This window comes from Drosophila erecta, unplaced genomic scaffold (assembly GCF_003286155.1).
Source record: "Drosophila erecta strain 14021-0224.00,06,07 unplaced genomic scaffold, DereRS2 tig00000021-arrow-pilon, whole genome shotgun sequence".
NCBI classification, from domain to species: Eukaryota; Metazoa; Arthropoda; class Insecta; order Diptera; family Drosophilidae; genus Drosophila; species Drosophila erecta.
In genome coordinates this window covers 11,105,249-11,130,864 of record NW_020825198.1, presented here as the reverse complement: position 1 = coordinate 11,130,864, position 25,616 = coordinate 11,105,249, and the positions used below count along the sequence as shown (strand labels likewise).

At 44.1% G+C, this 25,616-nt stretch overlaps 4 protein-coding genes across 5 annotated transcripts; 2 read left to right on the top strand and 2 right to left on the bottom strand.

Annotated features, from left to right (window-relative positions):
* Positions 1 to 592: 592 nt before the first annotated feature.
* Positions 593 to 1,837, top strand: LOC6543772. The gene is made up of 2 exons (XM_001972271.3): positions 593 to 657; positions 871 to 1,837. Exons 1-2 carry the CDS (start codon positions 646 to 648, stop codon positions 1,738 to 1,740), a joined length of 882 nt encoding a protein of 293 aa, XP_001972307.1. The 5' UTR covers positions 593 to 645; the 3' UTR covers positions 1,741 to 1,837.
* An 827-nt stretch (positions 1,838 to 2,664) lies between these two features.
* Positions 2,665 to 3,482, bottom strand: LOC6543553 (biogenesis of lysosome-related organelles complex 1 subunit 4). The gene is made up of 2 exons (XM_001972270.3): positions 3,224 to 3,482; positions 2,665 to 3,169 (listed from the first exon to the last, which is right to left on the bottom strand). The coding sequence occupies exons 1-2, from the start codon at positions 3,365 to 3,367 to the stop codon at positions 2,804 to 2,806; spliced, it is 510 nt and encodes a 169-aa protein (XP_001972306.1). The 5' UTR covers positions 3,368 to 3,482; the 3' UTR covers positions 2,665 to 2,803.
* A 5-nt stretch (positions 3,483 to 3,487) lies between these two features.
* LOC6543552 (ATP-dependent RNA helicase DDX42) lies at positions 3,488 to 6,214 on the top strand. The gene has a single exon (XM_001972269.3). It carries the CDS (start codon positions 3,601 to 3,603, stop codon positions 5,959 to 5,961), a length of 2,361 nt encoding a protein of 786 aa, XP_001972305.1. The 5' UTR covers positions 3,488 to 3,600; the 3' UTR covers positions 5,962 to 6,214.
* On the bottom strand, positions 6,039 to 24,326 carry LOC6543551 (zinc finger MIZ domain-containing protein 2). Of its 2 annotated transcripts, none has more exons than XM_026977687.1 (11): positions 23,126 to 24,326; positions 11,855 to 12,401; positions 11,615 to 11,776; positions 10,390 to 11,162; positions 10,212 to 10,330; positions 10,014 to 10,146; positions 9,729 to 9,942; positions 8,908 to 9,647; positions 8,713 to 8,842; positions 8,197 to 8,595; positions 6,039 to 8,125 (listed from the first exon to the last, which is right to left on the bottom strand). In XM_026977687.1, the coding sequence occupies exons 2-11, from the start codon at positions 12,386 to 12,388 to the stop codon at positions 7,994 to 7,996; spliced, it is 3,336 nt and encodes a 1,111-aa protein (XP_026833488.1). In that variant the 5' UTR covers positions 12,389 to 12,401; positions 23,126 to 24,326; the 3' UTR covers positions 6,039 to 7,993. The 2 variants fall into 2 exon arrangements, with proteins under 2 accessions (XP_026833488.1, XP_026833487.1); XM_026977686.1 differs by having other exon boundaries at positions 6,257 to 8,125; positions 23,491 to 24,326.
* Between the last annotated feature and the right edge of the window lie 1,290 nt (positions 24,327 to 25,616).

Sequence of the window (25,616 nt, the reverse complement as noted above, 5' to 3'; positions counted from 1 at the left end):
CTTTTTTCTAGGTTTGAATTATTGGAATTTAAATTCGATACAAATTCAGGGCAATTACTAGATCAATCAAATGAAATCACAGCGTACAGTTCCAGGAAAACATCGGACAATTGATATGTTTACCTGTCATCTTACGTAAAGGGCGTAATTACAGACGCCTCGCGATCCATATTTATGTGCTCTTCAAATTAGCTGCGGGAATACTTAACTTAAGTTAACCAAGCTTAACTTTTTTTGCGAGCCAGTGCTAAATGGCCGGCAGATGTGGATGTGGATGACTCCGTACTTGGTATCGCCGCTGACTAAGCCTTGGGCCCATTTCGCCGGCTAAAACCCGCTTTTATTTTTCATATTTTTATTCCATTTTGCAGCTTTTACGAGTAGCCGAGAGGCCGGCGCACTTGACGTCGATTTCCTCGGGTTATAATTAGCCAGACTTATCAATATCAACGTAGAAAAGCAGATTTACATTGTGAACGGGTTTCCGTGCACTTGGCATGCATCTATTCGCAATTAGCACCGAATTACAAACTGGTTAACAGCCGCTGCCAACGGAGTGGAGAAGCTTCCGAACAGTTGGGTTTATAAAATGGGACGCCGCTTGGCTCAAATCAGCAGTTTTGGTCACATCTCCCAGCGGTCAGCATGAAGTCGGTTGTAAGTCGAGATCTCAGTGTTTTCTAAGATTTCCCACGGAAAGGGAAAATGTCATCGTGTTTGTCTATACGAAATATTGTAATCGGTTATTTAAGGGGTGCTATTTTTTACTCTTGAATGATGTTATTAAAATTCTGAAGCGAACATGTACATTTTTAAAGAATTTCTCAAGAAGCTAAAATGTGTTCTAATCTATGATTTTAATTTTCTTAGATTATTCTCTTAGCCTTGGTGGCTTTCGTCCAAGCAGCACCTGTGGATGTCAAGGAGTCTTCCTCTGGAGAGCTCTCCAGACCCAGTCCCATCAGTCCCGATGTGCTTGTCGATCCCAAGCCCACGGCCAAGGTTGTCCTGCTCAAGGATGCTCCCGGCCTGAATCGCCAGAAGCGTGATGAACACAAGAAACCCGACAGCGTGAAGGCCCACGAACAGCTCCATCACTCGGAGCCGATCGTTCCTAGTCATCATGAGCAGAAGCCTTCTCATGAAGGACCACATGAGCACAAGCACAAGAGGGAAGCTCACCACGAGGAGGGCCACCATGGCGACGATGCGGTGCCCCAAAAGGAGGAAGTGAAGCAGGCTCCCGAGGCCCATGAGGTCAAGAAGGAAAAGCGGGAAGCTCACCACGAGGAGGGTCACAAGGATGAGGCGGGTGACCGACCTCAGGTGGAGGATCTTTCGCTGCCCCACACCCTGCCCGCTGTGGCTCACACCGCCGAGTTGCCCAAGAAGCAGGAAAAGCGCGAGACTGTGGAGAAACCCGACAGCGTGAAGGCCCGTGAGTCCCTGGAGCATAATCCCCACCGATCCGAGGAGCTCCACAAGGCCATCGAATCTCTGGCCAAGGAAAAGGCGCCGGAACAGCGTCATAAGCGCGATATTCCCGTGCCCACGCAAACCAAGGCCACCACCACCGATCTTCCGGCCACTACAAAGTCGGAGCTGGGCAGCAGCACTCCGTCCATCCAAAATCTCCATATTCCCCATCCCATTCCCGTGGCCGAGCTCTTCGAGAAGAACAAGCACGCCGATAAGTCCACTTCCAGTTCCGAGGAAAGCAAGGAGAAAGCAAAAGCCTAGGTTTCCCATGCCAAAAGACGCTAATGGGAATATCACGAGATTTGTGGTCAGCGAAAACGAACTAAAATAAACATAAATAAATAGATGCTTATATAAAGAGACTGTGTTAATTATTTATTAAATATTTATGTAGGTGAAGGGAGGTCTATGAAAAGGCAGTTTTTAGAAGAGTTAACATTGTTAACTTCATTTCAGACTTCAATTGGGTAACTTTAGTAAAGTTTTTGAGCTCAGTGTAATTTAAAAACACTCATAGGCTTAGTTTTTCTTATAATATTACTTAATTAATAATAATTGTAATTTGAAGGGGCAAGTTCGTGTCGTTTTGACGAAAATTGTTGTAAACGCCTTAAGGCACTAAATGTTTATGCGCCAAGTAGCTTCCTGGTAATAAATTTAATTTACGTTTCAGACGAGGCGGACACAAAGAATTGATATTGTAGTAAGGCTGTATTAGAGTATTCTTAGAATTTTTCCACTTCATAGGCAAACATTTAAATGACTCCTCGGACTTCCCCGTATAAATTAGAGCAATTTAACTACGCGCTTCTCGTAAAAAACATTGAATATTTACGTAAGCACCTCTTCGCTAATTTTTCACTAAATATTTATGACATGCACGTAGCTAACTGCTATTTTATACACTACTCTAATGTTAGTAAGTAATCAGTAAAATAAATAAAAGCAGCCGGACTACATGTAACAATAAACAACGTATTGTTTGCTTCGGTTTTTTCCATGCAATCGGTAAAAATTCGCTATAATTATAATGACAATTGTAAGAAGTAGACGCTTTAATGGAATTACGAAGCTGAGCTTAGATGTCTTTGTCTTAATTTGTTAGTTATTGCATATTCAAAAAGCATTAGACTTGCCTGAAAACCAAAGTGCACATTAATAATGTCCGAAGTCAAACCTACACAGTTGCATTTAAGAAAGTTTATAAAAGTACATGGTTTAATGTTTATAGAGCAGGAAAGATCTTCAACAAAGTGTTTTCTATTTCAGATAATACCGTCTCTATTAAAGCTAAGTTTCGTCTAATTATTCACAATGTGCTTAGTTATTTGGCTACGTAGTTCTCCTCCTCCGACTTTCCGAAGTAATCATCGGATTTGTAGATCTCCACAGGTTGGTACTCCTCCTGGATGAGATTGGATCGTGGCAGGGAACTGAGTGTGCTGGGATCGCTGGCACCTAGCTTGGCCTTCAGTGGCTTCAGCAGCAGTCCCTTGAGGCTGTAGTCCGTGACATGCAGCTCCTCTTCGGCTATGTCCACAGATCTTTCGACTTCCGACAAATTGGCACTAACTACACCCACAAACTGCTCCAGACTGTCGATTCTGGTCTTCAGTTGCTCGAAACTGTCTCCGAATCCCAGGATGGTGCAGACGTGGTTGGCCATCATGCCATTGGACTCGGCACGCACCTAAAAGGCAATAAACTATTAGCGTTCTCACTTAATTTTATGAAAACAACTAACCGAAGCCAGCAAAGTCTCAAACTCGTCTAATCTGGCCAGCATATCCTCTATATTCGTGCACAGTGGATTTATCTCCTTGTCCAGATCGGCGCTCTGCAGTATCTTGGCATAGTCCCGCGATACATTCTCCATATTTGATTGCATTTCTCGGGTATTGATTTAATTAAGTTAATATTTGTAAACAAAAGCAACAATTGTTTTCTCTTTCGACCAGTGTGTCCATACTTAAGGAGCGTAAAACGCTTATCAGTTACAGTGTGACCCCATTCGATTTCCTAAAAGAGTTGCCATTTTTGTACCGCTGATGTTGCGGTCTCACTGTTTTCTATTGATTTTGGAAATTGTGCCTTTGAGCATTTGCGTCGATTTGCAGGACGATGAGTGGCTACCGAGGCATCGGCGGCGGGGGATTCCCTTACCGCAAGCCAGCGAGTTCCGGCAACAACATGAACGCTGTACCGCCTCCCCCGATGCTGAATTCCCGTGGCTACACGGGTTCCCGCGGAGGATTAGCAGGAGCAAGCCGTGGCGGAGTTACTGGGAGCACAACGTCGAAACACGGCTACTCCACTCTGGACTCCATCAGTCAGTACACCAATGTCTCCAATCTGGTTGGCAAACGGAAACACCACACGGATGATGACTATTTCGATGATGACGATGAGCCCAAGGAAAAGGAGATTGAGCAAGCCTATATACCGGCACCAGGATCTCCGGGAGCCCCGCCTTCTTCGGCCCAAAAGCAAGAGGAATCCGATTCGGATGACGATCCCCTCGAGCAGTTCATGGCGGGAATCAACCAGCAGGTGGAGAAGGAGAAGCGGCAACAGGCACCCAAGCCTCCCACTCAGGCGGTAAGAGGTGACATCGATGACGAGGACGACGAGGAGAGCTACTATCGCTACATGAAGGAGAATCCCAATGCTGGGCTACGCGACGAGGGATCCGATCAGGAAATCGAGTACGATGAGGATGGCAATCCTATAGCGCCACCGAAGAAAAAGGATATTGACCCTCTGCCGACCATCTACCATTCCGAAATCGAGTACGAACCCTTCGAGAAGAACTTCTACACACAGCATGACGACATAGCCGCCCTAGATGAGGAGCAAGTCCGGGAATTAAGGCGCACACTGGGCGTAAAAGTCACTGGTCCATCACCACCAAAACCAGTCACGTCCTTCGGCCATTTCGGCTTCGATGAACAGCTCATCAAGGCTGTGAGGAAAGCGGAGTACACACAGCCCACCCCCATCCAGGCACAAGCTGTGCCCACCGCCCTGTCCGGCAGAGATATTATTGGAATAGCCAAAACTGGTTCTGGTAAAACAGCGGCTTTCATCTGGCCCATGCTAATGCATGTGATGGATCAGAGACAGCTGAAACCAGGCGACGGACCCATAGGACTTATCCTAGCACCCACTCGCGAGCTTTCCCTGCAGATCTACAACGAGGCCAAGAAGTTTGGCAAAGTGTACAACCTGAACGTGGTCTGCTGCTACGGTGGAGGTTCCAAATGGGAGCAAAGTAAAGCTCTGGAACAGGGAGCGGAGATTATTGTGGCTACGCCAGGACGAATGATAGATATGGTCAAGATGAAGGCTACCAATCTGAGGAGGGTGACTTACCTGGTGCTTGACGAGGCCGACCGTATGTTCCACATGGGCTTTGAGCCCCAGGTTCGCTCCATCTGCAACCACGTGCGCCCAGATCGCCAATGTCTGATGTTCTCGGCCACCTTTAAGAAGCGAATCGAACGACTCGCCAGGGATGTGCTTTCCGATCCCGTGAGAATAGTGCAGGGAGATCTGAACGAGGCGAACCAGGACATCACGCAGTCTGTGTACGTCTTCCCCAATCCCCTGCAGAAATGGAATTGGCTGCTGTGCCACCTGGTTAAGTTCCTCTCTGAAGGAAGCGTCCTGATCTTCGTGACTAAGAAAGTAGATGCCGAAACGGTGTCCAACAATCTGTTAATTAAGGAGTACAATTGTCTTTTACTTCACGGCGATATGGATCAAGCGGACAGAAACAAGGTCATCACTCAGTTTAAGAGGAAAGAGTGTGATATACTAGTGGCGACCGACGTGGCAGCCAGAGGATTGGATATACCCCATATCAAGAATGTGGTAAACTACGACACTGCCAGGGATATTGAAACTCACACGCACAGAATTGGAAGAACGGGCAGAGCCGGCGAAAAGGGTAATGCATTCACTCTAGTTACCGATAAAGACAAGGAGTTCGCCGGACATCTGGTGCGGAACTTGGAGGGCGCCGATCAGCAGGTGCCCGACGATCTAATGGAGCTGGCCATGAAGAGTTCCTGGTTCCGCAGCTCACGTTTCAAACAGGGCAAAAGCAAGAGGCCGGCAAATACCCACACAGGATTGGGTTATCGGGAGAGAGGACATGGCGGTGGTTTTGGTTCTGCTGGTGGCTCGGAGTCCAGTTCCAGCGGGTCTGCCCAAAGTCCATCCGAAGGACCCTCCAGCAAATCCTCTTCCAGCGCAGGACCAGCCACAGATCGCTATGCAGCGATGAGGGAGGCATTCCGATCCCAGTATAACAATCAGTTCCGCGCGTCCAGCGATCGGACTTGGGAAAAAACTCTGCCGGACTCGGGAGTTTTCGCTGCGCCAATGGCACCGCCATCTTCATCCCAAGGTACTTCCTCCGCATCGTCCAATAGCAGCAGCCAGGACGCCAAAAAGGCCAAGAAGAGTCGCTGGAATTGACGGGAAGCCCAGTAAACTGATGCTGGTATTTGATTTATTTCTCTTCATATTATTTAATGTGTATTTGCTTTTGTTCCATCGTTTAAAATTACAGCTTATGAACTAAATTTAAACATATATATAATCAGATATATACCATGTTCATTCATAAAGATTACGTTAGTTAAATATTCGTATGTACAACTCTCTTCCTTCGCAGCCAGTTCCAGCGAACGATCCCACAGATCCAAATAAAAATCTTCATTAATTGTAATCATGGTTATGTGTATTTTATTTTGAATAAAATCACATTTGCGCATCCCAACTGCCTATCGATATTGTTAATCGTTAATCGTGTCATTTTCATATCATTAAGCGAGAGAAGAAATCGAACTGGAATATCGAAATCTTGAAGCTAAATTGTTCGTTAATCATTATGAAATATTGTTTTACAATGAAACCACTACGAATTTTGTTTCTTTTTCGCTTTTGGATATACGTGTTAATATAATAATTTAATTACGTGTGTTTTTGATAACATTGAGAAGAGATTTGAGATTCATTTAACTACCACATCGAGGCGATTTCGCGTAAATTTTCGAGTGTTTCGATTTCTTCGATTTTTTTTTTCGTTTTGTTAAGCGCTGAACGGGGAATTAGCCGAGGCAAAGCTTAAAAATTTCGCTATATTTGAATATCATATCAGATACGTACATGAATATATATATTTTTCGTTATATATAGTTCGCGTATATATTCTATTCAAAGACTCGTCGGTGTGTGGGTGTTATACATATATATTTGTATATAAAAATTGGTCCATGTTAACCACATCGTACGAAACATATAGACGAACTCAAATCGGAACTCAAGAGAAAATCCGAAAAAAATGAGTGAAATTGTGTGGGGAAATAAAACGCAAACAAAATTATAACACTGTAATGATAGTTTTCGAATACTTTTTGTTTTCTTCATTTATTATTATCATTATTTAAATGTATTAATTAGCTTTTTGTGTGTTTTTTTGGGGGAGGGGTTGTGTTTTTTGTTGTTGCCGCATATATAACATACATATCCAATATATACAATATATTTTAGATCTAGCATTAAATTTGATTTACACTTTTAATAGTTTGTTTCTCTCTTCCACTAATTATGCAGTTTTGCTTTGTCACTTAATTGTACACATTTACTTTCTGTTCGTTAAAGTTAATATTTTCTTAATATTTCCTCCGCTGGTCTGTTAAATTTCGTTTATCATTTACGAAGCTAAATCATTTACTTTTAATATGTAGATAGGCTTTAAAAAATAATTAAAATTATGCAACAATTAAAATGTAAATGTTTTCATTTTATAAATGTAATAAAATTGTTGGGATTTCACTTGTATGTATGTATTTTGTGTTTCTCGATTTTCGTTTTTGTTTTTCTTTGCTCATGTTTTTTGTTGTTGCTGATTTAGTAGATTTTTTAATACTTTGTAAATGAACAAGAAACATTTTGCAACAAAAGTCTGGGATAAGGCAAACAAAAAATGTAATTTTCAAATAAACGAACAAAGGACTTTCTGCTGCATTTTAAATTCGTAAATTTCATTGAAGGAATTTTCATGCTCTCAACTGATTGATTGATATAATTTTTTTAAATTTTTTATATGGTATAATGACTGTTTGTTATTTTTTTACGCTTTAATGTGTGCATTTTTTTTTGTAATTTTATGGGTTTTTCTCAGTTAGCTTTAAATTAAATGCCAATTAATTTAATTAATTAATTTTTAAATCACATTTCATTGTTTTTCAACACGGGCAAATTCAAATTTCCGCTTCGATTTCTCATCCAGTGTGTTGTTTGTAATAGTTCATCCATTTTTTTTTTGTGTGTATTCTTACTTGTTGCTGCTGTTGGTTTGTGTGAGGAAACGAAAATGTTGGTTGAAGTACGCGACTTGCGTCTAGTGCACATTTCATTAAAATTAATAATACTATATACAATTTATGGTATTTCTGCCACTTCAATTCTCCAACTCTCTCCCAGCTTCCCTTCCCTTTCGGGTCTAGTCGAATAACGTGGCCAGCAAGTCGTCGCTGGCGTTGTTATTGCTGCTGCCACTCGAGGGCGGAGTGTTAAGATCGGGCTGCGGATCGAGATAGGACAGGATCTCCATGGGGTCCACATCTTGCAGCAGCTATACATGATTTCAAAAATACACCCATTAATATTTCAGCTCTTCTTAAGAGGTTTATGCGCTGTACTCACATTCAGATCGTGGGCTGTATCATTTATGGCCGCTGCCGCCGCATCGAAGCTCTGCAGCTCGGCACTCAGATCGCTTTCGCTGAACTTCAGCTGGGTCTGGCTGCTCATCAGGGAGTTCAGGAGCTGCTCCTGCTGCTGCTGCTGGCTATCGGCTGCACCTGCTCCGCCCATGCCGCCTCCGCCGCCGCCGCCCATCCGACTGGGCGTGCCCGGCGTCTGTGGCGAGTTGTGGCCCGTGCTGCTGTTGTTGTTGCCGCTGCCGTTGGTGCCACTGCCGCTTCCGTTGGCGTTGGGCGTACCGCCGCTGATCGGTTCGTTGTGGGAGCTGCTTACGCTGGGCGGTCCGCCAGGTGTCATTGGATGACTGGCCGCGCCAGGCGTGTGCGGGGTGTGGGGCATCTGAAAGCGAGGAAAAGTATTCAAATGAGTACAGGTGTTTTAAGAACTAACACGTTAAATATAAAACTAATAATACATTTTTTTATTTGTTATATTGCATAGTTTTTGGACTCCTACCTGATCGCTGAGTGACTTTTCCATGGCATTCAGCTGGTCGAGGGAGTTGACACCGCCATCGCCGCCAGGCAATCCGCCACTTCCATCGCTGTGGTTGCCACTGAAGCCGTCGTAGCTGCTGCGATTGCCACTAAAAAGGGCGAATAATAAATTAAATCACTTGCTAACAAGTAATGTATTATATCGAGTACTCACTGCTGGTTGGTGTTGTTGCCATTGCCCATCATGTTGCCGCTGGCAATGGAGTTCATGTCGTGCATGTTGTAGGGACTCATGGCCTGCGCACTGTCCCAGGTGGGCAGTTGGGTGGATCCCGGCGACATGACCTTGGCGATGTCGTCGCACAGTTCCTGTTTGATGACCGGCAGGGTGGGGTTGACAGTTCCGTTGCCGGAATTGGAGCCGCTGCCGCCACTGGGATTGCTAGGAACATTCGAGGGAGGCGGTGCATTGGGCATGCCGCCATTGTGCTGCAGCGCCCGCCAATTGGCCGATGAATCGATGATCACCTCGTCCACATCCGAGTTGCCCAGCGTGTTGAGTATGGCCCAGATGTACTGATCGATTTCCAGGGTATCGGTGATCGCCGACTTGCTGCACTCCGGGCAACGCCACGATCCCCGCTCGCTGTTGATCATCAGATACGCCTCCAAATCGAAGCACTGCACGTGCTTGCACTCGTGTCCCCGTGCCGGAAGTCGTATCCGGGACTTGGTGATGGGGCACTTCAATGAGATCTTGGCGCACTGTTGCCCGCCGCCCTGCTGCTGCTGCTGGGGCGTGGCATCCGGGCCAGCGCTCGCCTCCGGCTGGCTCAGATTGCGCTTGATCTTCTGCACACTGTGCTCCAGCGGCAGCAGATTGCGCTTGTGCAGCGTCTGCAGCACCTGGCGCACCGAGGGTCGATGGACTAGCTGCAGCACGAACAGGTGCGACTGCAAGAGGGACAGGAGAGCGATTTAGTCACATACATATATTTATTTGGCCAATATTATTATTCATCTTGAAATACTCACACAACAGCAGGAACTGGCGGTCAGCTGGAGCGTATTCCTACCCGGCTGGCACACCGCCTTCAAGTAGAGCGGTCGAAGGGCGGTGCTGTTCTTCTCGGACCGCTCGATGTTCAGGGGCGTGGCATTCGCGGAGACGGTGACGGTGTGCGGCCAGTTGGTGTTCATCTGCCGGTCGTCCTGGTGGAAGCACTTCAGCTGCAGCTCCAAGTCGTTTCTGCAAGGGAAGCGATGTATTAATGAATGCCAGTTCAGAGGGTCAGGAGGTCAGGGGGTCGGGGGTCCTACCTGCACATCAGCGTGTTGTAGACGTTCTGCTTCAGATGGAACACGTGGTTGCTGACCGACAGGTTGTGCAGCAGGCGGAAAGGAGCCAGGATGATGCCGTCGCGCACCGGGAATGTCAGTCTCATTTCTTCGCCTGGAGAACAAGTAGAAGGTTTGTTAGGAAACAGTCAAGGCGAGCTGCACTTAAGGAGCACTCACTGTTGTCCATGGGTGGCTTGATGTCCGGATTGGGGCTGACATAGGGCACACTGCAGGCGGGCGTCAGCGGTGGCGTGGGATTGCCAGGAACTGGACTGTGCTGATAGTTTTGCTGGAAACTGAGCAAGCCAAAGAATCGTTATTAAGTGGTTAATTGGAGTTGAGCTGTACAACTCACCCTTGATTCTGGTAGGGATTGCCGGTGGTGGCCACGGCGCCCGGACCCGCCGGGCACATGCCACCTCCCTGCTGCATTCCAGCGCTTTGGCCACTGCCCGGATAGAACTGACCCTGATGGGAGGCGGCTCCTCCGACTCCACCATAGCCCACTCCGGGCATTCCGCCGCCGGAGCCTTGGGGCATGAAGCGCTGCTGGCTCATGCACCCTGGTCCGGGACCCATTCCTCCAGCGGTCATACCACCGGGACCCATGGGTCCCATCACTGGTCCACCCGTGGGTCCCATGCCATTAGCCGCCGACATACGTCCGTAGCCTCCATTGCCGGCGCCCATGGGTCCGCTGCGTCCGTAGCCATTTCCTGCTCCTCCCGCCTGCATGGGCAGTGGAACTCCACCGCCGGATCCGGGATGCATCTGCTGGTTTCCGTACATCTGGGCCTGCTGCTGCTGCTGCATGGGATTACCCGGGTACATACCGCCCGCTCCTCCCACTCCGGCCGCCGCCCTCTTCTGGGCCATGTGCATCTGGGGGTGGGGATACGGGGCCATTCGTCGCTGTTGCTGCTGCTGCTGCTGCTGGGTGAGACTGGGTGGCGCCTGCTGGGGATATCCACCATTGGCCATGCCCTGCATCTTGGCCATCGGATTCATGCCGCCCATCTGCTGCTGCGCCGCCTGCTGCTGGAGGGGATTCATGCCGCCGCCCATGCCGCCACTTCCACCTACTCCCGGGCCCATGGACATGTTCTGCATCTGGTTCATGGGCGTCATCTAAAAACAAAGGCAAGGAGGCCATTGATATGAGTATAATCTAGACGTTTCATATGGCATTTCTCGGAAAATATAGTACTGTAGCAATTAGTCGTGCTTCTCTACCCTTATCTTTCTAAAAACTCCACAATACAAGCAAGTGGGGCTTCCATCTTTAGGATGAAAATTAGGCGTCATACTTTTTTCCACTAAAAGCATCGAAAAGTGGGGGACTGGTGCAAATAAAGCCAGAGAGCTTCAGCGGATTACTGTCGAGATCTGTCATTTGCAAGCCCGCGGACTTCTGTTTTGGGTGCGATTCGAATGATTCGTTAATGGGCAAACGTTTTTAAAGCTAAATCAGTTTACTGCCGCAAATGAATTGTCAACAGCTGGTCATACAAAAGTTGCGGAAGTGAAGTCATCCGTCCGTTCGCAAAAGCCCTCTAATATACATCCCAACTGGTACTCACTTGATGATGCCTCTGGGGTCCCATGCTGCCACCTCCGCCGTAGCCCATGCCCATGCCTTGGGCTCCATTATAGCCACCCTGGCCGGAGCCGCCATTCATGTACTGGCCATTCATGTTGCCCATCATGCCGCTGTTGGGTCCAGGGTGCATGCCGCCGCCCATCTGGAAGATACGATTAGACGCGATTAGGTAAGAGCCTTGAAATGGTAGGGTACTATCCGCTTAGCTAGCAATCCTTACCTGACTGTAACCACCCATGGCGTCCATGCTGCCCAGGTGCTGCTGCTGCTGTTGGTGGTGATGTGGCTGTTGCTGCTGGTGCTGCTGGCTGGCAGCGACCATGCCCGTGTATCCTTGACTGCTCGAGCTGCTCAGTCCGCTCAGCGAGGAGGATGCCGAGCTGTTGGCGCCTCCGAGCGACGTGAACTCCGAGTTGGGACCGAAGGTGTTGTTCAGGCTGCGCAGGCTGTCGCCGCCGACAAGGTCATTGCCCAGCATAAAGTTACCACCGCCGCCCACTCCGCCGCCTCCCGATCGCTGGAGTTGCTGCTGCTGCTGCTGTTGCTGCTGCTGCTGTTGCTGGTAGGCTAGGAAGTTGTCGCGCTGGTGCTGCTGCTGGTACTGCTGCTGCTGCTGCTGCTGCTGGTTGTAGTACTGTTGCTGGTGCTGCTGTTGCAAGTGTTGCTGCTGCTCCACGCCGACTGTTGTGGCACCTGGCGGTGAGATTTGGCCCCCGGTGGCTGGCGCCCTTGAGGAGCCCGCCTGCTGGTTCATTTCATCATTTTTCCTGCAAAGTTCAAAGTAGAGATAGAGCCACGAGTTAGTTGGTATCCAAAGTGTGAGAATGTAGTAAGTTCCCTCCGTATTGTAAACGGAAGTCGCTCTTTGAGCCATAATTGCGCTTAAATTCCCAAATTGAGCACTGGATAATTTTGAGTTGTATATGGGAAACTAGGTGCCCTGCCTGCTCCCTGTGACTCTTACTGGAACAATGTTATTTTGTAAATACTATCCGAGCTCTAAGAAAGGAGTGATATTACTGCACGTTGCTGTGCTTTTTGCTGCCCTATTTATATATTTAGTATTCTTGAATATTTGAGTATATACTTACAGTATATATTCTAAAATATAAGTACTTTCTTATCGTTTATTTGGAATTTTTATGGAATCTCTCGGGTTTTTTATGTTGTACAGTTTCCCAGAGCTCTTTAGGATTTTACCAACCAGCGATTGTCTTATCTGGCGATTTGGCTAGTCACATCTGAGGAACTGAGAACCGCTTCTGATTCTCCGACTCCCAGCTGCTCGAATCATTATTCGACCTCCATGGATGATGTCAGCCTAAGGCAGCTTATGTTCGTGATTTTACCCCAGTATCCGCAGCACCCATTCATCCATCCATCCATCCGCCCGTTTCCAGCACCCCAAACACCCCTAATAGCCAAATAGCCCCCTTTTCCAACCACCTAGCCATATCTCCATCATCGTCATTGTCAACGTCATTCATTGTACTGTGTGTTGCTGTGTGTTGCTGTGTGGCAATTGCATTTGCAATTGCATTTTCCATCTTCTCCACTGCTTATAATTCCCATTGCACTTGTTTCCCCTCGATTTGCTGTGACATTTAAGCCCGAAAATGTCAAATGGGCTCAGGGTTTAGGTTTAGGTTTAGGTTTAGGCTTATGTTTGGCTATTGGTATGAGTATGGGTTTTGTTTTGCCCTCGACATCGCCGCCTGGAATTGTTCCACCCATCCATTGAAATTGTTTTCGCATTCGCTTTGATGGCGCGACTTTTAAGGTAAAAATAATTAAGCATATTTGCCAGGCGGACAATAACAATATGAAGCATATGAACGCAGTGCGAATGCGAAGCAGGGAGCACATGAAACGAAAAACAGCTCGATAGCCGAAGATGGAAATACCCTAGATAGCGTGGACACAATATGACGTCGTATGACGACGCTATGATAAATATAAACTCAAAAATGTATTTATGCTTTATCAAGTGCTACGTTGGAATGCAGGAACACTTTGGGTAGGCATCATTTTCCACGGGGCGTATGAGTATTTTTGGAATTTTTAGTTTTCAATAGTAGTTAGAAAAATGTAGTTCTCACGAAACTATTGTTTTTCATTTATTGCTCTAACGTAATTTCAATTCTTTTTTTATATTAAACAAATATAAGCTCTAGTGTTCTAGTTTATCTTCAAGTTCTAATTTGTTCATAATGGAAAAAACCTTTTTTAAAGGGTAAAATCGTAAGCGCAACTACAACAAAAAGTCGCACATTAAAAATATAAAGTAACACGCTCACAATAATTGCGCATCTACAAAAGCCACACACTGCACACACAACAACACAAAAGCAAATAAAGTTGGAAACAAATAAACATAAATAAACAAAAAACAAAAAAAACAACAAAATACGTAACAAAACGTAACACAAAGGCAACAACAATTGCAGCAGCGAGCGAAATGCAAATAAATAGCACACTAAGCGATTGGCTGATAATCGCATGACGAAAAGCCCGAGCCGGCAAAGTCTACTAAGATCGCTGGAGAATCGCCTGACGTTCCAGGGGGAGGGGGGGAAGAATTGGCCGGGCGGGAGAATCGGGTGGGGAAGAAGGAGAACTGTTGGTGGAACTGGACCTGTGATTGCCGCGAGACTGTGACGATAAATTAGCATCGCGCACCTAGCAATTTCCAAGTGCAAAAACAGAGCGGAGAGGTAAACAGAGCAAAGCGGGTCATTAGGTCGAGTGCGAGAGAGAGAGAGAGAGAGGAGAGAGAGAGAGAGAGAGATCGCAGGTACAGTCTGCCCAAGGGGAGAGGGAAACTGCGGAGCCACCACTCGCATTACAGTGCTCACTCGGGTGCAAAGAAATGGTCAAACAGGGCTACAGTTCCACTATTTTTATGTATTGTTTGTACTGTAAACAAGATTTTTTAATAGGAAATATTTTAGTGTTATTAGGAATTCAGCTTGAAAGCTTTCTTCCGAAAAGTATGCTATGCACATAGTATTAGGCGCCAGATCCAGCAGATAACAAGTAGAAACATCACAAGAAACCATGTTAATCATACGTTCTTATCAGCCTGATGCACTTAGGAACCAAGTGACCTTCAAAATTGTGAAGAAGCTCGGATGCGAGATACATAAGCGCTCGAAACTGTATTCAAATGAAAAAGATATTCCAGAGCGCAGAATTCGAACGAGCAAACAACTAAGTTGCGCACCAGCGATCATATAATCGTCTCATTATGTGACTTGCACTGGAAAAAACTGAGTTGCAGCCTTTTTTTTTGGAGAGGCGCGGAATGCGCGATCTCTGGTGACGCCGCATTGCTTTGTTTCAGTTTTTCAGCATTTTCAGTTCGAGTCGCGTTGTGCTCGTTGTTGCTGCCTTTTGTACTTTGATTAGATATAAATTTCTTCATTGATTAGATAAAAACAAAGCAAAACAGGTAACTCGCAGGCGAGCGAGATAGAAAGGCTGTTTAGAACCACTAAAACTCGGTTCAGAGGCCATTCGAAACACGTGCTCGAAGATATAGCTTCATATCGAAATCAGTGCACGATCTCTGGCCCCATCCCCCATCCCCCCGCTCGCCCCATCTCCCCATCTCCCCCGCTTCCCCCCGATTCCGGCGACTTCAGTTTGCTTGTGTAATTGTAAATTGTGCGCACTTTGATTTGCTGTGGTAATAAAAATTATTTCTCATTTGGCACACGAAATGATTTCCGTATGTCAACGGACAGGGGCGTCGTTAAAGGTTTTTGCCCGGGGGCTTATGTTCTTTTTTCTTTTCCAATTTATTTCGACTATATATATTCACAATTTATAGACATTGTTCCTGGCGCTATGAATTATAGCCCAGACGGCAATGCGACATTCAGGATGGGCAGAACATCCTTTTGGAGGACACGTCTGGTAAACTTTATTACGCTGCCGAGGCACAACAATCCTTCAACAAAAAAATCATATTTTTTCTTCGGATTTTCCTCTTCTATTTTATTGTTCTTGTTGTTTGCGTGTTGTTGTTTTGCTTTTTTTGCTCGATTTGCCTTTGCGTTTTTTGTTATATTCTGTTTCCATGTTTTTTATTTCACAGACGGCAGTTGGCGTCATGTAACGAAACAAGTAATATATGCCACATGTATGTGTGCGCTTTAGAGGCCATGAAAAATTGTGAGACACGTGCGTGGAGCCAATGACAGAACGATATGTTGGGAATAAGTTTTCTCGCCGCAGTGGGAGGTTTCAATCAAATATGACAATCAGCACTGAGACACGCAGAAAACAATTCAAATTAGTAATCCCTGATATCAGATCATTTAATTTGGGCTCCGTGATGAATATTTTCGGAGTTTTCAAGCTTCGCTTGTGGAAAAACGCATTTTTGGAAATGGAAAGAAAATGTTTCTGTGCCCCTGCAAAACCAATAACACATCAACAATGTTGGACTTGCTCTCTTCGCCGTTTCAGGACCTTTTCGGGCTCATCAGTCACTCAAACTCCACCATGTCCGCCTTATTGTTCGCTGCAGTTTCAGTCGAAACTCCCACCTCCCACCGCTGAAATGCGTTTGACAGTTGTTTTTCAAGGGTGTTTGCAACTGAGCCATCGCACCACCGAAACCACCCGCTGCTGGCTGCACTTTTCGCATATCAAATATACACACACACAAAAAAAAAAAAATGGAAAAATACAACAAAGAACACTTTTTTCGAAATTTTTTTCTTCTACTCTTTCCAGTCCAATTTTGAGTTGGCAGTTGTCGTCTGTCTGTTTTTTGCCCCTGACTCTGTTGTGGATTCATTTTTTCCATATTGGCCTGTCAGGGGAGGTTGTGTATGGGTTTTTCGTCCTGCTCCTCTTTTTTTTGTGATTTGAGTACCCAAGGAAGGGAATAATTTTTTTTACGCAGCTTAGTTTCAGGACTTTGTATGCCAGTCGCATTTGGGCGGCGCCTGTTGGTATGCAACGCTTTTTGTCGCCTCAAGCTCACTGGAAACATTCTTGGCCTCATCTCATCTCATCCCATTTAAATTGAATTTCCCGCCGAGTTTTCCTAGCCCTCTTCGATCGTTTTCATAATTCATCTGCCTGGCATAAATTGCAATCAGAATGGAAATAAAAATAAATCAGCATAATAGACTCGAGCCCAGAAAACAAAGCAAGCAAAAAAGAAAGCAACCACCAGGAGCAGCCAACAACCCTCCGCTCGAGTGGTTTTTTGAGCTGGGGGTGGAGAGGTGAACATAATAAAAATCGAACTGTAAACAGGAAAGAAAAAATAGAGAAGCCGAAGAAAAAGCTGCGGCAAAAAAGCGAAGAGAAATCGCGCAATTTTTGATTAAAAACCCAATGCAAATAATACAGATGGTCAGCAGGCGGATGGATTGTGGTGCGGATTCCGAAGGGATGGGCGCATGGGGGTTGGCAGAATTTTGTGCAAATATGTGCAAAAACATATTCAGCACTCAGCCCCCTCCACTCGCCGACAAAATGTTTGCCTCCCACTTTGCGCTCGGTTTGCATTCTGCGGATTTGCAAATTCATTTTTATAAATGTTTTGCCGCTTGCGGTGGACAATAGCGAAAACGGGCGGATCTCTGTCCAACATGTGGAATGAGTAATATTTGAAATATTTCTACCCTCTCCGGTCAGCAGCCACCGGTGTGCATGTTTTCAGCACCTGTAACTGGCTTTTATTTATTGGCTGCTGCCTTTTTCGAAATTGCGTATACGCAGTGTGCGCTGGGCCCTAAAATATTCGTTTTAGTTTTCAGGCGTGTGTCTGTCGCTGTTTGTAATACAACTTTGTGTTTGCTAATTTGAATTTGCTAGGATTAGAGTTCAGGGTACAGTGGTCACTGTTGTAGCAATGATTTACGAAACACTAAAACCACAAAGTGTACGTGTTTTGTGAAATGAGTGGAAGATTTTGCATTCTAAAAATAATGGGAAAACTAATTCAGTCCCATCTGACGTTATGCTTATAGCAATTAGCACATTTTATGACCCAGCCAAAATAGATAAGTTTAAAAGGTCAAACGATGTTTGGAAGATAACACGTTCGGTATGTATTCAAATCGAACGCATCGTAATTTTAGTAAACATTATGAAATATTCATGATGGCCACTGTGACTGGAACTTGGAACTGATATTTACAGGTGTCTATGCATTGTTAAATTCGAAAATTGCATTTCACTGTTGGCTCCCCATTGTATTTGTTGCCGTCTGCTATTTTGTCCTTGTGGTGTTGTAACCAAAATCGTTTTGATGGCTGATGGTGTCGCCATTGAAGTCTGCTCGTGTTGGCGATAAAAAAAACTGAAAAAAAAACCTAAACAAATGCGCTGTGCTTCGTGTAACACACGCGCTAATCAGGTCGCTAATGGACGAACTACCAGAAAACCCCCAGCACCACCGACCACCCACAATACCCCTGTGACTATCAATCAGCGATGTGGTTTTTGCACACCTTACCCAGCCACTTTTTCGGTTGGGGATCTGATGTTTTGGGTTCGAATTGCTGGCGGGTCTGGTTTTGCTTTGCTTATCTTATCTATCGCGTTTTGCTCAAACTAAATTTATGCCAGTCAACGGAGGCAGAAACAACATTGAAGAGGCCTTTGGAGCTGAGGATGGCGGGGATTTAGTACTGAGTGCGATCTATTCCATTGTCATCGGCTTTTGTTGCGTTTTTGGCATTTATCTAATCGCCAATTAAGTAAGCAAAAAAGCCAACGAAAATCATAAACATTCGGACAGACATAAACATTAAAAATAAATCGAAGGCTGCGACTGTCAACGCTCGCGACAACAACAATAAAAGTCCACAAAAATAAATGTACGCGAAAAAAGAAGCTGCAATAATTTCGTTCAAGTATTTTTGCACACTCACACATTGAGGAACATGCATAAATCACATTAAAAATAAAACAAAACAAAATAAGACAAAAATTGCAACAGCCAGCAAAACTTGAAGCGACTTTAAACCCAACGCATAAATCGCCAACAAAGACGTCGACAGCGACGCAAGCGTCGTACTTGAAAACCAGTTTCGAACAAAAATGTCTACTGAAGTACAGCTAAATAACAGCCGCAAAAACAACAACCAAAATAAACCGATCGAAGTGTGTGCAAGAAAATGTTTGGCAAAACGTACTTGCCATCGGCAAAGGTTAGCACAGAAAAGATACGGGAAATATGGGACAGGAAGCGCTTCGATTGATAAGCAAAATCGGACTTATGTGAAATTTTGAGAAGCGCGTAGAGAGGCGCTGTGCTTACGATACGTAGCCGGGAGGTGGCGCCACCTGATCTCAGTGTTTGAAATTTTTCTTTGAAAAGATCCAAGAATAAAGTGCGTATTTAAGAGTATCTAATAATATTTGCAGTGATCACAGCGTTTTGCGCATCTAAAAATAATAAATACTACTTTATGAGATATTAACTTGATTAGCAGAGTAGTATTTTTTTGTTATTTAATGATTAGATTGGCTTTTGCTTTGATTTGGTTATCAAAACGATCTAATGCACCTGTTCTTTCTGTAACAGCTTGTTCTGGAAAATCAATGATTGTGTACTAATCAGTTACTTTTGCCAACATATGGTTTAAAAATTTATACGTACTAATCATTTGCACTCACTTGCTTCCTGAGTCTAATCAATTCTGCCCCTACCCCTATTTTCCACCGCATTTCCATTGCGTTCCATTCACAAAAAGCCAGCAACCATTTTGCGGAGAATGCCAAATGCCGCGCAACTGGCGTACTATATGAAGGTACTACTACCTGGTCGTAAACAGCGATAAGCAATTATCGATAACTGAAATATTTCTGCATACCTAAGCGCGATTTAATGTCGGTCAAAACAAGAGCAAAAAAAAAGAACAGATGGTAGCGTACAGGTAGAGCCATTCAGAGAATGAAACTTTCCACTGTTCCAGTTGTTCTTTTGCACCCAAAACATAATGAGAACGTGGGGAGTTTCGGTTTTGTTTCGGTTTTTCGATACAGATATAGTACGATCTGCGGGTATAATTAGCTTGTCAGTCCCCCACCGCCGTGTGATAAGAGTTGGTTACCTCTGATTTGGACCTCAGTACGTTCTGGGCCCATCGATTGCGATGGTAGTGTTATTTTTTTTCGGTGGTTGACAGTTATCTGTGCGGTTGTTGTGGCTGCTAAGCATATATTTTACTATATCTATGCGAATGTGTTGGTTACGGTGCGGTCTAGTTTGATATCAGGTTCGTTCAGGGGCTTTTAATTGGGTCGTTAAATGTTTTCGTTCGGCATTCGTTGCGTTTTGGGAACATTTATCATGTGACTAAACGAAGTCTGAATAGAGTGGAGTGTGCGACTCTTCAAGGTGCCTCGAAGAGCCCGAGGCGAGTCAAGAGTCAACTGCTTAACCCATTAATGTCCAATCAAATTCAAATTGTGTGATTAGATATGCTCCGTAGATCTAGCCCTCTCTCAGTCTCTCCCTATCTCCCTCTGGCTCTTTGGTGCCATGTGTGACCTTCAATCTGGACTGATGAGGGGTTAAAGTCGGCGCGATTTTAGGGGTGGCTTTGTCGGCTTACACATGTAACTATTGTTGCGCCCTCGAGTGTGGATTTCGTTACGGGGGTTGCTCAGTTTCCAGCCCCCTGTCTGATGGGTTTATTAATATCGGACGCTCCTCCACTCGCTAAATGTTCCGTGCATGTTTCTGTTCTGTTTCTGTTTGTTTCTTTCGGGGTTTAATCACCGAGAATTCAGTACGCTATCCCTCTTTGAGCAGAGGCAGAGGGTTGTTGTTGCCTTCTGCGATTTGCAAATGGTTTTCCGCGTTTAGGTTTTGTTTTTCTGTCATTTACTCGTTTGTATCGCATACTTATTTCCCGTGTGAAAATCGCAAACAGTTGAAACAGGGAAACAGGAAGTGGCCAGGAGCAGGAGTGGATGTGTGCGAGGGATTCCCCTTCAGAATCGTTGGCCTTACATACATAGGTAGCAATCTTTCTCAAGTCCTTACGGTGGTTGCCTGATGGGCTGTGATTTGGTTGCCTCGGTGGTTGATTGATGATTGTCTCGCGCTTACGCAGTTTCTGTTTTATGGGACGCCCAAGTGTGGGGCGGTGGTGGGTTGATGACATTAGAGGGTGTTTACGATAAGCTCAGGGCGTTAATTAACCATGGGATTGATCTGGCGAACCGGAATCTTAAACTGTTTCGACTGTGGGTCTTTGCAAATTTATAAAAAAAAATTTCAAGTTGTTTATGACTACTCTTTTGATAAATTATCAAAGAACGCGGTAATTTCAACACACTTGTAAAAATTTAGTTCTGGATTTGTACAGATCTGAAAGGGATAACAGTATGGGACCATAAAGATTCCTGAAAGGTTACATTTGCTGAATGGTTGCCCGCTAATCTTCCGAGAAGGCCAGTTCCCATCACATTCGCATATTCTAAATAATTTTCCACCAATCGAGAAGAATGAATTCCAGATACTTCGAGACAAAACTGTTCACTGTTTTCTTGTGAACTCCCTGGCGACCCGATGCGAAGTGAAACTACCTGTTTTCTTGGGTTAAGAGCTGCGACTATTGCAAATGGGTTAAGGTTTACCTGTGGTCGGCATTTTTCCTTTTCTTACTTTAAGCCCCATACCCATACCCTTTTCGTTGCTTTCATCTTCTTTGCAGCGATGATGAATTACAAGCGAACCGAAAAATGTCTGCCGAGAGTTTTCCCATTGTCTGGGGAAAAGAAGAGGGGGAGTTTTGGCTGTGGAAAAATGCGTGGCATGTGAGAAAAAACGGCAAACGAGATACGGCAGGGAAAATGGTAGGGAAAACTGGAGTGGGTAGAGTTTGCCTCGCTTCGAGTGACCTTTTTCTTATGTATTTTTTTGGTTCCCCCCTTCATCTTGCCACAAAAGAAACTGAAACAGAAACAGAAGAGGCTACAAACACGCATACAGACACACAAACACAAGAAATGGGCGAAAACATTGTCGAACTGAGAAATAAGTGACAGACTTGAGCGGTTGTTTTCGGTTGTTCGCTTGTTGGGTTGCTCGTTCGCAAACGAAGCGGATCGTTGGGAAAATTTCTTTCTCGGTATCGATATACCCACTTCCACATCCACATCCACAATTTACTGCTCGAGAACGATTCAATGGAAAAGGAAAACTCCGGCCACGAATACCTACTCGGCGTAGAAAACAAAGCAACAGCAGTAGGTCGATATGTTTTTGGACTAAAACTGAATGCTTTCTTGGCTTCACTTCAGATACTTTTCGAGTGTATCTGTGTATCGGTGTATCTGTGTGTCTGCGTCTATTTGCGTCTGCCTGTGTGCGTGCCAATTATGGGTCAGCTGTGCGTGAGAGCGAGAGAGCATTAATCGAGGGGGCGGCATGGGGAGGCGGTCTAACTAACAGCTGATGTGGGAATTCGGTCAAAATGAATCCACCGGCTGACTCTTTAAAGTATCTCAATGGGTTTTCCCGGCAACGAGGGTGTCTTCGCATTTCAGAGAATTTAATTTGGGCGGTTTCATTAATTTACAGAATATGCTGGTGCTCGATACGTTGAAATAAATGTTAGGCAAAGTTTATTAATTGTTGAAGATTATATACCCTAATCATTTTTACATTTTTAAAATTGCTGCGAGCTTATTCATTTTAAAGATATGCATTTTTATGTATATGATGAAATTCCAAACACTATTTATTTCAATCAGCGTTTGCCAGTCCAACTGAAAAGTTGTTAAAAAATACTAATTTAATCAGTAATTTTTATGCTGCTTAATGAAGTCATAACAGTCAATTAGAAAAACATCTTAAGAATGTATGACAATTAAATATTTCTGAAAAGCTAATTTGCTGTCTGGATGTTCAAAGTTATTTGTTGTCACTATTTTGGGTCAAAAATATTTCTAATTTATCGACAAAAAAATTAATTCAAAAACTTTCATAAAACTAAACATATTTGTTAAAATTGTCACCACATGGCCCGATATTAATTGCAACTTTTCTTGCTCAACACTTAAAACTAAATCAACTACACAACTATTGCTATGGTTTATATATATGCATATATGATTCAAACAACAAACAAAGCATAAGGAAAAGACACAAAAAAATTTACATAAAATATCTAAAAACAAAAGCACATTCCATTTGATTATTTTGATTGTTCGTAATTTCGATACAAGCACAACAATTAAAAGTTTCTAGTGGTGAAGAAATAAAATTGTTGATGGCCATAAAGAATTTTTGTACTTTGTGTTTATAAATTGTTTTATTTTTAGCCAGGTGTGTGATTATTTTTAGCCAGTCAGATTTTATTGACTGTCAAGTTGAGAGGCACACGGACAAAATGTTGAAGTTTAAAAATTCTTTTGGCTCGACTGCTGTGTTTTTTTTATGTTTCTCTATTTTTTCAGTTTTGGTTTCTGTTTTGGTTTAAGTGGAATTTATTTTTAGATATTTTACCTAAGTTTTCTTTTTCTTTTGGGTTTTATGGCAACAGCGCGTGGTGTGTAAATTGTTGTTGTTCGTAGTTGATGTTAAAGTTGTAGTTGCTGTTGTTGTTGCTGTTTTTTTTGGCTGGGACAGGTGTACCACGTGAAGAAGAGGAAGAAGCGACAGCAGCAGCAGCTGTGGAACGCTATCTCTCTCCTCCGGCTTGTTGCTGTCTCTTTCGCCGCTGTTATCAGTTTATCAGTTCACTAGAAGGGTTTTTCTTCTGGCTTGTTTGTTTGTTTGCTTTGGTTTGGGAACTTTTCACTGTTTGCTTTGCAGTTTGTTTTTCAATTTTCAATTTTCAATTCTTTGAGAGGTTCTTCTTCAAAACTTACTTTTTGGAATTGCGCTTCGTTGTTTGTTTGGAATACATGGGAATTTTGTCAACAATCAATTGCATGGCATCAACAAATACATGGGACAACAACACTTGTCTCTCTGTGTCGTTGCTGCTGTTGTTGTGGATTTATAAATTGTTGATAGGTGTTTCTCGTTTGTTAATTTTTGTGCTTCGAAATGGTTCACTGCAGCATTTTCAAACACTCACTTTTCCTTACTTTTCACTTTTTGTTCACTTTTATGCTCATTTGTTTTTCGAATCTTTTGTTTGTTTGTCACGCTTTCACATTTGTTTTGGGATGTTGCACAAGTTTGTTGTTTTCGTTTTTCTCTTCTCTTTATATTTTTTTTACTTTTTTTGGTTGCCTAGCAGATTGTTGTAGTTTAAAAACAATTTAATTTTGTTGAAGAAAATTTAGCGATTTTTGTGCTAGTTTTATGTGATAATACTGTTGTTTATAGTAATCCAAGTGGTTGGTGTGTGTTGCTGCTGCTAACAGGAACTATGTGGCACTTAATCCAAAAAATGTGCTGTGGTTTGTTTGCGTTTTTGTTTGCCACTTGAAATTTGTTGCTTGCTTGTGTTTGTTTTTCGAAAATTATTTACGCGATTTTTCGAATATTTCTGATAACTGTTTCACTGAGCCGTGGCTTTGAGATTTTGGCCTGGCTTTTTGGCGAGCTGCGCTTTTCGATTCGATTCAACCGAACGACGACAACGTTCGACGGCAGCCAGAAAGGAACTGAATGAAGTTGGCAGTTGGCAGCTGAGCTGACGTCCGGCGACCGACTGAGCAGAGCGGTATGCCGTGCAGCTGCGACTTCGGCTGCTCACCCACACAGATGCAGCGGAGAGCACACAGATACAGATACGCGCTCTCTCGGGTTGATTTATTTCAGGTTGGTATTTCGGATTTCGTATTTCGTATTCATTTCGGTCTGTTAAGGGGCGACGACGCGCGAGCACTTAAGTAAAATAATAATTATGTATACGTATGTCAATTTGTTTGACTTCTTCGCCTCGCGGGCCCCTTGCTTTTGCTTTCCATGCGGAAAAAAGGAAAATAGTAGTTTTCTACTCCACTTTCTGCTACCTTTTTGTCGGCTCTCTCTGCTTCGGCAGCATGCTGCTTGAAAATCATACCTTTCTGCTACCTTTTTGCGGGCAGCTGACATTTATTGGGTTTGTTTTGAAAGCGTTTAATGGCTGCATGCGTGTGTGTGTGAGCGTGTGTGAGTGTTTGCGTTAAGTAGATTTTTCAGCACATTTGTCTTAATTGTTGTGATTTGTGGTTGATTTTTGAATGATTTACGGCGTGTGCAGCGCCATCGGGATTAATTGTTTTTTAAATGTCAGCAGGGCAAGAGACATTTTTTATTTTTAGGTGGGCGAAGCATGAAATAAATAAATACTTATTTATGTATTAATATTTGCTATTGTATTTTGTGCCATCAGAAGATGGTTTTAGTTCAAGTCCCATTGATTGGTAAAATAATTAAATCCCCGTCTGATAAATTGGCAACCCTTTTACCGAGCAGACCGCAAAATTGAAATACTTTAATTACCCGAATAAAAAACATTTAACAATTTAATCTGAGCATATCAATTGCCCACACACGCGAACACACACTCACACACATACGCTCCTCTCTCACGCTCTCTCTCTTTCTCTCTCTCTCTGGGCCAAAATCCACTCCCAATTTATCACTCAATTAGCACAGAAAAATGTAGTAGTGTATTTACTACGCTTCTGGGCTCGGGCCCTCGTGCCGTCTCTTTCGCCTCGCATATACCCATCTCTTTCGCCGTCGACGTCGCTGCTTGGCACAGCGTGAGAAACTCTCGTCGGCTTTCTGGTATCGGGTGTTCATCTCAATGAAATTGTAGCATATTTGTTGCCATATCGAGATTAAATTTTCAAAACACAAACGAGCACAGCACGAGAGAGCCAGAAAGAGAGAGCGCTATGCGGCGCGAAAGAGACAGCATCAGCCGAAGTGAAAGAGAGGAGAGAGTGTGTGTGAGAGAGAGAGAGAGCGAACACAGTTCGTTTGTATGCGTGGCTTGTAAGCTTTTGTATAATGTTTGAGGTGGGCACACAATTTTCGGGTGGGGAGTACT

Coding starts and splice junctions, on each gene's coding strand:
- LOC6543551 (XM_026977686.1), bottom strand. CDS start 23,555: ATGCAATTGATTGTTGACAAAATTCCCATGTATTCCAAACAAACAACG. Junction 10,331..10,389: donor AATCCCTACCAGAATCAAGG/GTGAGTTGTACA, acceptor TGGCTTGCTCAG/TTTCCAGCAAAACTATCAGC. Junction 8,126..8,196: donor ATACAGCCCACGATCTGAAT/GTGAGTACAGCG, acceptor AATCATGTATAG/CTGCTGCAAGATGTGGACCC.
- LOC6543553 (XM_001972270.3), bottom strand. CDS start 3,367: ATGCAATCAAATATGGAGAATGTATCGCGGGACTATGCCAAGATACTG. Junction 3,170..3,223: donor TTGAGACTTTGCTGGCTTCG/GTTAGTTGTTTT, acceptor ATTGCCTTTTAG/GTGCGTGCCGAGTCCAATGG.
- LOC6543552 (XM_001972269.3), top strand. CDS start 3,601: ATGAGTGGCTACCGAGGCATCGGCGGCGGGGGATTCCCTTACCGCAAG.